General features: G+C 54.8%; 1 protein-coding gene across 2 annotated transcripts in view; it reads left to right on the forward strand.

Moving 5' to 3' along the window:
* LEMD2 (LEM domain nuclear envelope protein 2) overlaps positions 1 to 7,897 on the forward strand; it is a 39,534-nt gene extending 31,637 nt beyond the window's left edge. For both annotated transcript variants that reach the window (XM_019660914.1, XM_019660915.1), the window contains one exon: positions 7,187 to 7,897. In XM_019660914.1, coding sequence (XP_019516459.1) covers positions 7,187 to 7,337 — 151 coding nt within the window. In that variant the 3' untranslated portion in view covers positions 7,338 to 7,897. The remainder of the gene's footprint in view (positions 1 to 7,186) is intronic.
* Positions 7,898 to 10,261: the final 2,364 nt, after the last annotated feature.

Consider the following 10,261-nt stretch of genomic DNA (forward strand, 5'->3'; position numbering starts at 1 on the left):
CGTCCCCCACAAGGACACATGTGCACCATGAGTGGCTGCTGAGCCCCAGGCCCTCTGTGGGGCGCAGGGTCCCAGGATCACCACCAGGATCTTGAAGGTGGCTGGACAGGGCTGACGAGCCTCGGCCAGACAGAGGGAAGTGTGTGCGTGTGTGTGTGTGTGTATGTGTATGTATGCACACACGTGAGCATGCCTGTGCTCCAGCCATCCAATGGGGGGAGGGGGCTTTCTCTGAGACAAACACGCTCCATGTACTTTATCAAATTTGCAGATGCCACACAGCTGGGGGGATGATAGCAAATACGCCAGATGACAGAGCTGGGATCTAAAGAGAAGTTGACAGGCTGAAGCGATGGGGTGGATCTAATGAGATGAAACTTAACAGGGACAAACGTGTTTATTTCATTTTATTTATTTATTTGTGCCCTGCCTCCATGTGTGGAGGAAGGGGGAGGACCAGTGGCTCACAGGAGGAAGGGAGTGTAATGCCTGCACTTGGGGCCACAGACCCGAGTGCACAGACCTGGGAGTGAGCTCCAGCATGAGCTTGGGGGTTTAGGGGTGATGGTCAGTTCTATGAGCAGCAATGGGAGGTGAGTCTGTGGCTGCATCAATAAAGGTGCAGCAAAAATTAAAAATAAATAAATAAATAAAAGTGCAGCACCCAGGTTGAGGAGGATATTGGGGACTGAGGAGTCAGAGTGCTGGGTCTGACGCCAGTACTGTCAGGTTGTCCTGTTGGGCAGGGAACTCTCAGGCACTCAAGCCTAGCCCCTCTCCATGCTGTCCACCTGGGAATCAGGCCCCCATTCCTGTTTCTCCTTTCCAGAGCCAGGGTACCCCCGGGGCAGCCTCTCCCATTAAACATGTCCCAGCAAGAGTCAGGCCTTGGCCTCCAGGATGCCCCCAAAGTGGGGGCGGGATGAGGACACAGGTCAGTTCTGCCAAGAATTCACTCCTTGCTCTCCACCCCAAAGTTCACAGGGCTGGGCTCAGAATTTGAGCAGCTCACCTAAGGGTTGGGAGTGAGATACCTCTCTCCCCTCTGACAGGCACCTCCCAGTTTCACTGAGAAGGTCTGTCACTGGCCCCTTCTCTTGGCTTTGGCTGAGAAGTTTCAGCAAGACGGTCACTTGCTCCAAACATCATAAGGGAAAGGGTTAGGCTGGTTCTGAGGACCCCTGAGGGGGCAGCATTGGGCCTTGCGAGCAAAGCCCCAGGGAGATAAACCTCAGCTCTGCAGGAGAAGGAAGGCCCTCACTATTCTGAGCCGTGGGCTGCCTTAGAGGTAATGAGCCTCCCATCACTTGAGGTATGTAAGCAAAGACTACATGGGCACTCAGCACAGATGCAGCAGGGAATGGATGAATAGAGCTAGATGAGTTTGGAAGTCTCGCCCTACACTGAAATGATGCAACACCTGGCAAGTTTTTCATCCATGGAAACCCTGTATGTGGTGCCTCTCCCTGGGGCCTCAGTAATTAGATTGGGGCCTATAGAATGGGAAGTAGGAGGCGCTTGCAGCAGCAGCCATGGGTAAGGGTGCCTGAGCGTGTCAGAGGGCACTGTGGCCATGGAGTGTGGCCAGGGGGAATCAAAGGACAGGGGAGATTCCAGACCCCTGGTAACCAGAGTGTCCTGCATCCCACCCTTCACACACCCACACGGCTTCTCACCCTCTCTACATGTGAGCTGCTGCTCCAGGGAAACCTAGACTCCAGGAAGCCTCTCCATGCCTTTCCCTGCTCCTCGTCCTTCAAGGGGCAATGAAGTCTGCACCCCCAGCCTTGCCCTCCCAGCACCTGAGACCCCAACAGAACCTGGTGCACACGGGGCTGGGCCCAGCCACAGGCCTGCAAGGGGATGTCGCCCCCACTGCCAAAGGCTCTGCCATCCTGCCGAGGGTCAGTGTGTGAGCAGGCCCAAGTGGGCCTCCCAAATGCTGACTCCTGGGCCCTGCCAGGCAAGTGGGGGCATTAGTTCCTTGACCAAAGCCTGGTCTGGAGGGGACAGAAGCAGCAGGAACAGACCCTCCCCACTATGTCACCACAGACTCACCCACATCACAGATGTGGCCCCATAATCCTCTCCCCTCCTCTCCTCTCCCTGTTAGAAGATCCCTAGAGAAGAAGGAAGGCTTCCTCCCTACTTCCTGGAGGAGGAGTGAATCAACTTCAGCGTCTGGGGAAGAAGGGTTTGTGTTTATGTGGGGCAGCAGGCCTCGAGGGCAGGGAAGCAAGAACAAGCCGGGTGGGGGTGGGGGTGGGACGGGCGCATCTCTAGCCTGCAAGGGTGTGGACTCTGGACTGGAGTCCCAGGTTCTGCGACTCCCTGCCTGTGTGATTTACAAGGTGACACTCTTCCTCTGGAGCTCAGGTTTCCCATCTATAGAATGGAGACGACACAGGTATCAACCTCACAGGTATTGAAAGGATTAAACGACATAATGCACTGTGCCTGGTACATAGAGAGTGATGATGATGATGATGATAATGATGATGAAGGAGGAGGAGGAGGAGGAGGAGGAGGAGGAAGAAAAAGAAGAAAATGTGTGACTCCTGAGGGTATGACTATGAATAAACAGATGGAAGTGACCAGTATTCACACTTCAGCTAATTTCAAAGGACTTTTCTAAGAGGCAGAAGCATCTATGCCTGGAGCAGGCTGCTGCGTGAGGTGGTGAGCCCCATGCACCCAGAAGCATTCAAGCACCATCAGCCTGTGGAGGGTGTGTGTGGAGGGTTGTGTGGGGGTGGCCAGTAGGGGTCAGCAGCACAACAGGAGGGAAGGGAGGTGGCCAGCCAACCTCCCCACCAGCTCTGGGGCCAGTAGTGACTCTGGGCCCGGCCACCTTGTTTCAGGGCAGACAGGATCCCCGGCCACAGGCCCTGGCCTGGGCTGAGGCATGTCTTACAGGGTCAGGCCAGAGTCCCGACACCCTGAGAGCTGGGCTGAATGATGGGAAAAGCAGGGCTCTGAGGCTTCCGGTGAGGAGCCCCAAGGCTGAACACACAGTGGGCCTGAGGGACTCTGGGCAGACTAGGGATGCCAGTCAGGGATGCTGGCACCCCAGGAGATGAAGCTCTAGGTACAGGCCCCCAGGTGGCCAGAAGCTGAGGATAAGGAGACTGGATCCAGGGAGGACCAGGGATTCAGCCAGGTCCCCAGACCCACACACCAGCTGGCACAACCCCAAGATGAACTCTCTCTTCACCTTCCAGGACTGAAGATCATGGAGGCTGCAATCGGGCTGCTCTGGGAGAGAAGGGGTGTGGTGGGGTGGGGAGCAGGGCACATTGAGAAGAGCCTGATGTGTCCCCTGTAGCATGCCCTGGGGCACAAAGCCCCCTGGTTGACTGTTGGGGGCACCCACCTGGGGCTGAGGGGTTCACTCCACTTAGAGTAGCTGCAACCCCAAACTGAGATGGGGGAGTTAGGTCCAGGTAAGAGCTGACATTGTGTCACAGCTATCAAACCAGACTCAGATGTGGCACAGGTGTCCTCTGCCCACCCCCAGCCCTGCAGAGGGGGTGCAGGTCACTCCTGGCCCCAGAGGACTCCCCACTTCCCTCGGGGAAGGGTGTGCCTGGACAGGGCAGGGCAGGAGGGAAAGGGACAAGCTGAAGGCAGGAGCAGAGAGTGTCTGGGGACCCGTTTGGGCATCAGATAAAGCTAATGACCCCACCCCCACCCCAGAAAAATGCTCTGGCAGATGGTGGGGAGAGACCCGGCCAACAGTGTCCAGGAGGGAGCCTGGGCCTTCAGGGTGGCCCCAGGGACACAGGGAAGCTTCCCTGACAAAACTAAACCAGAGCCAAACAAATAAAACCTCTCCTAAGAAGAAGAGGCCTGAAATTCCGCCATTAAATATTCATGCCTTTAGCTTAATACTTTATCCTTTTTAAAAATGCAAATCTATCAAAGCCTCACCCAGGAGTAGATTCATCAAAGGAAAGAAGAGAGAGAATGCCTAGCGTCCTGGTGAAGAAATACAAGCCAAGTTGGGGTGGGGTGAGGGTTCCCAGGATTTTGCTGGCTACACAGCTTTGTCCAAAGGCCAGCTCTAAAGACACGTGAGGGGGAAGCAGGCCATTCCTGTGTGCAGAGAGCAAGACTGGACAGGACGGACTTACCCCCCTCCACCCAAAGACACCATTCACACATGCACACTCCCCCACATATGTGCTCACACGTGCACTCCTGTACACATGTGCTCACGTGAAAAATTACGCACGCAAGCACGTACCCACCACTGCTCTCACCTTCCAGCTGCTGCGTGCAACACGAAATCCAGGAAACAGAAGACTCTGGGCCCAAGTGACCTGAGGGGAAGGCAGAGGGAATGGCCTCCACTGCCCACCTAGCACCTCTCCAGCTGGTCGCTCTGAGCTGCACCCCGCCAGGAAGCTGCAGAAGTGCCTGGTGGTGTCTGAGAGGTGGAGCGATGAACCCATTAGCAAGTATTAGTTTCTCATATTAACATCTGCCCTGACCTCCCACCGTGTTCTCAGCCCATTCCACCTCCACGGACCCAGCTGCACCATTTACTTCTCTGTGGGCGTCAGCTGGGCAAGGCGGCTCCGCTCCTCCACGTTGGTGCACTGGGCCAGCACACTGGGGACCTCTTCTTTTCCTTTCCTTTGCTTCCTTGTTCTTTTTAAATTGTGGTAAACTACTCTCCCCTCCTTGTTAGGTAAGTTACATTTTTATTAAAGTAACACATGGAGATAATTTTAAAAACCAAATAGTATTTCATGGCTTATGAAGAAAGAGCAGCTGTCCCCTGCCCCACCCCCAGATCTATTTTCACCTACGTGGCCATTTTCTGCTCCCTGTCTTATTTCTCCATAACATGCATATACTAGCAATGCGTGGCTTTTCTATTTTAGGTTTTACCTATTGACTTCTTATTGTTGAAGATTAGAATTTAACCTCCCATTAAGATTTAACCACCTGTCACCCATTTCCCCTCCCCCATCCTGACTCTATCCTTATGTTACGATTTTTATGAAATTGACTTCCCATGTTTACATTACTGCAGATGTTATCCCAGCTGAATCCTATCGTGTCCCAGGATTACATTTGTTTCCTATGAAATTTTCTGTGTCCTGAAGTTAATCAATTTGCCTTTCGGTGCTTGTTTCCTGAGATTTCTCTGTTCCTGTCATCATCAATCTATCCCCATTTCCTCTGCAGACTTTAAACCTCCTCTGGAGGCAGTCACACCCCTCTGGTGATCTGACCAGTCCTGGAGGGCTCTCCAGGCCTGAAGGACCTGGAGGTGCCGGGCCACCCTCCACCACCTTCCAGCACTGGAGTCCTGCTTACTGTGTTTCCTATCACTGTCTTCCTTGGTTCATGTCCGCATTTTGGTGGAGGTCATCCTTTAAGAGCTTCCTGACTCAGGCTGCCTGGGAATTAGATCTCTTGACACCGTTTTGGTGGACTGCTGGTGGCCACCAAAATCCACTCTCCCTCCTTCCACACGCTAGCGTGGCTGCCTAGCTGGGCTGTATTTCTCACCTTCCTCCACAGTTAAGCGTGGCATGGGACAAGNGGCTGTCATTCATTCATTCACTCAGCAAGTGTTTATTGTGCCACACTATCCTGGGTCATGGGGAGACCGTGGAGAGTGGAAGAAGCAAATTCCCTGCCTGCTGGAGCATTGGTTCTAAGGAGGAAGACACAGGAAGATGCATAAGGAAAATGTGTCCTAGTAGGTGGTGACAAGGCCTAAGGAATGGAGGAGCTGGCCTCACAGCTCACTAAGTCATTGATTGCCCAGCACTTGAGCACTCATCAGAGAGCAGCCGTTATTGTTCGGGTTTTAATTATATGCAACATGTTCAGTTAAATGAGAGCAGAAGTGGCTGAGCCTACAGGCCTCAGCTCCTGTGCATCAGCAGAGACCACAGGCAGTCACCCGGCAGGGTCTGAGTGACCCTGGGAAGCCCACACCCTGCCACTCAGCCTGATTCGTCTGCAAGCTGCCCAGTCAGTGCAGCCACGCTCTGGACTCCTATGGGCACGAGCCCCTGCCGGCCTTGCATGGGCGCACTCGGATGTGCCTTGTGGATGAGGGCCTAATCCCGAGAGACGGAGGGAGATGTGAGGAAAGCAGGCAGCAGAGGAGAGCAGCTGCTCTGCCGCTTGTTCATTACCTGTTAACAGGCAGTCTGAGAATGACGGCCCCACACAGTGCAGGCTGCCTCCCCTTCAGGGCCCAGCGTGACAGGCTCAGTCCCCAGGCATTGTAGCCTTTGCCAGACCAGCCAAGTGGGCCTGCTAAATAGCTGGGGGATTTGGTCAGTGGCAGGACCTAGCCCCCAGGGAAGAAAGCCACAACACCCCCTCTGCCTCCTGACTCACAGGCTGCTTCAGGAGCTTCCCCCAGCTTGAGCCTGCCTGCTCCCCCTCATGCATACACTCACTCATGGGTTCATGGGAGGTGGTCTGTGGTGCTGACAAAAGGCAGGGGATCATCAAAGGGTAGACACCCAACAGCCCTCCCCAACCTCACAGAGGCACTGAGTCTTCACATCTAGAGGGGGAAAAGGAATACAGGGCTCTCTGAGGGGGTGCAAGGCCCTGAGGACCCAGCAGAGCAGGGCCTCTGGCTCCTAGGCTGAGGCCCAAGGCCAGCCAGCCAGAAGGGGCCCTGCCCGGGGACTCTGCTTCCAGGAGCAGCTCCAGCTTCGTAGCCTTCCCTGTTAGATGCTTAGCTCATCCCCATCCGCTGAAGTGCTGTGGAGTTTGGACTCAACAGCCCAGCAGCCTCTCTTTAATGGCCCACATGAGTCATTCAGATGGAGGCCTCACTGGTTTGGGAACTGCCTGGCCAGGCTACTGCAATAACAGGTCCACTGAGCACAGCCCCTTCCCACCTGGACACCCATGGCTGCTCTGGACACCTCTGGCCCCTTTTGGCTTCCTTTAATTGAGTGCTTTTGGAGCAGCAAAGGTTGGGGAATCATTTTTCCAGAGCCCAAGAAATTTTTTCCTTTTGCAGGAGTCTGTGTTAGTACCTGATGATGGGTCCTCGCATAGATAAGTTTTGAGTGGGATCTTGGAGCTTTGTCCCCCTTTATATACAGGGGGGCCACAGGCCAGCTGGCCTCCCTTGACAGTGAGGGGCAGAGCGGCTGAGCCCCAGCGTGCCTGCTGAGCCTGGCCCCTCTCTTTGCAGGAGACGCATGAAGCGGGTCTGGGACCGGGCCGTGGAGTTCCTGGCCTCCAACGAATCCCGGATCCAGACGGAGTCCCACCGCGTGGCTGGAGAAGATATGCTGGTGTGGAGATGGACTAAGCCCTCTTCCTTCTCCGACTCTGAGCGATAAAACCCCTGCAGGGGCCTGTTCCCGGTCAGCCAGTCCCCTCGGGGGCTCGAGAGGGCCACCAGACCTGTGACCTGCTGGTGCTGAGTTCACACTTGCCTTGACTTTCACCTCCTGACCCTGGTTCCAAAGGTCTCTCTAAGACTCTTGAGAGATTAGCTCAGTAGGGAAGTGTGAGCTCTCTTGAAGGGCGAGGAGAGAAGCCAGAGGCCAGGTGCGTAGCTTGTCCTCTGCATTGGTCTAATCCTCTCTGCCCTGTTTTACTGGCAGAAAAGGGGAGAAGGGTTTGTTTTTCATGAATAGAAACGATAAAAGGGCAGCCGCTGTGAGACCCTGCAGAGCAAGTGTGGGTTGGGTGGGCTGGAGCTGTCCACTCCAGTGAACACTCGGCTCCTGTGGAAGGTGGCATCGTGCCTGTGGGAGGTGGGCGGGGCAGCGGGTCGGGAGCAGCTTGTCCATGTGCCTTCAGGGGGTGTTACCTGGGAGCTCTAAGGTGAGGGGAGAAAGCCTGTCCTCCAACTGGATGGGGTCTCTTTAATCCTAAAGGGGGGAGATGCTAGAAATTAGAACAGGTACTATTGGAGAATTATCTAGAAATGCCCAGCCCTGGCACTCAGGCCTCATGTCAGGAGACATGAGCTGATGGTGTGGCCTCCTGGGAGGAACCTGGAGTAGTCACAGAGCCCAGTAGCAGAGAGGAGTGTAGGGGCTGCCACCATCCCAGCAGCCCCACCCAGAGCAGCCTCCAGGGGTGGACCTCTTCAGTGGTGTTTCTCACAGAAGATGTGGTTTTAGACCAGACCTGCAGCCACGGCATTGGATCAGGCCAAGAGGGCCGATTGCAGGAACTCGGGCGTCTTGCACTATTGGTGTGGGAAGATCGCCTTGTTTACAGCTACCACAGCCTCCCTGCCTGGGCCTGTTTAACCAGAACTTCCAACACGTGTCTGTGCTAGGATGAGGCNTGTGTTTCCTATCACTGTCTTCCTTGGTTCATGTCCGCATTTTGGTGGAGGTCATCCTTTAAGAGCTTCCTGACTCAGGCTGCCTGGGAATTAGATCTCTTGACACCATTTTGGTGGACTGCTGGTGGCCACCAAAATCCACTCTCCCTCCTTCCACACGCTAGCGTGGCTGCCTAGCTGGGCTGTATTTCTCACCTTCCTCCACAGTTAAGCGTGGCATGGGACAAGAGCCTGTCCTGGGAATATGCGTGAAAGTGATGATTGTCTCTTCTGGACTTGGCCTTAAGACACTGGGCCTACCTCCGGCATCCCCTACCTAGTGCCCAGATGGAGAAACAGGACAGGGGAGAGGATGTTGGGGCCCAACAACCTCCGTCAGGTATACGTTGCCTCGTTTCAGACACCTTCCACCTGGTTTCTCCCGGAACCTCTGACACAGGCCCTCCCCAAAGCGGAGAAAGCTAGGCATTGGTTGGTTACCACTTACTCGACTCTTTCCATTCCCCAAAGCTGAGTGTCTTGCCTGCAGTCCTCTTCTCTTTCATGCTTCTTGTCCTGTGGACACACTTTACCCCTTTGCTATCACCTAGTGGGGACCTCGGACACAGTGTTCACTCTACCGTGTGGATTAACTGGAAGCACATCTCTGATTTATTTTTATAAATCCTGTAAGACCCAGCCCAGTGCCTGGTATGTGGCAGGTTCTGCATGGATAAATGTATGAATGAAAAACAAGGAGACACAATTCTCTCTCCTCAGAGCGCTCATAGCCCAGGTGGGTGGCAGGCTGCAGGTTGGAGCGAAGAGAAAGCAAAGATACAAATACCTGCATCAGAAATCAGAATGGGAAGATACTGATGGTGGCTGGGCAGCCAACGTGCCATGGGAACTCAGCAGCAAGGGTGAGTGCGCCCCCTGCACAAGCAGGGAGGGTGGACAAGGGGGAGAGGACAGAAGGAGTGGCTGGACCAGGATCTCTGGGCAGCCAGGTTCCAGGAACAGGCAGGCAAGGAGGGAGGACCAGCATGGCCTGTGGAGAACTCGAGTGCCAAGCGGAGAGTCCAGACCTGCCCACCTAGGGGGGCGCCACTGCAGCCTGGGCGGGGGCAGAAGGAGGGCTGTGCCTTAGGGAGGCCAGCTGTGCAAAGAGGATGGGGGTGCCTCCACCTGAGACGTGAGGGCCGATGACAGCGTGGGGATGGAGGGGCAGGGGTGGAGGTTTAACCTGGCACAGGGATGAGGCAGTGGTCAGAGGGGCCTGGCAGCTGGCAAGAGCAGTGCAGTTAGAACCAGGAAAGAGAAGTTAAGACAGGAGGCCTGCGGTGGGTTTCAGATCTGACAGCTCCAGACACCAGTGGCCCACGTGCTAGGGCAGTACAGCCAGCAAGAGTCAATGGTGCCCTGCAGTGGGCTGTGGGGATGCAGACCAAGATGGCGCTGCGAGCAGAGCAGGAGACCCGCCTTGAACTGAGTTCTCATACTGGCTAGGCCACTCACTGGCTGTATAGCCTTGGGCTACTTACTTACAGTCCCTAAGACTCAGTTTCCCCACCTATAAAATGGGAGAGAATTTGGCCACATCTCTCCACCTCCACTGTTCACACCCCTGTCACCTCCAGCCTGATGATGGCAAAACCTCCTCACTGGCCCCCTGCCTCTGCCTTTGACCTCAGGGCTGGTTTCATGGATGCACAACCTGTGCAGTCGTCACACAGGGTCCCACGCTCAGAAGGGCCCTGCACTTGGTTTAATGTTCTGCCGTCACCATCTGGAAATTCATAATAATTTTTTAACAAGGGTCTCACTATTTCATTTTGCACTGGGCTCTGCAAATTAGGTAGCCTGTCCTGTCCCCAACAGTCAGTTCTCCGCTCAGTAACAAAAGCAATTTTGTTAAAATCGAAGTCAAACCACATCCCTCCTGGGATTAGGATACCAGTCTCTCTTTCTCTCTTTCTCTCT

This window comes from Hipposideros armiger, unplaced genomic scaffold (assembly GCF_001890085.2).
Source record: "Hipposideros armiger isolate ML-2016 unplaced genomic scaffold, ASM189008v1 scaffold_331, whole genome shotgun sequence".
Taxonomy (NCBI): Eukaryota; Metazoa; Chordata; class Mammalia; order Chiroptera; family Hipposideridae; genus Hipposideros; species Hipposideros armiger.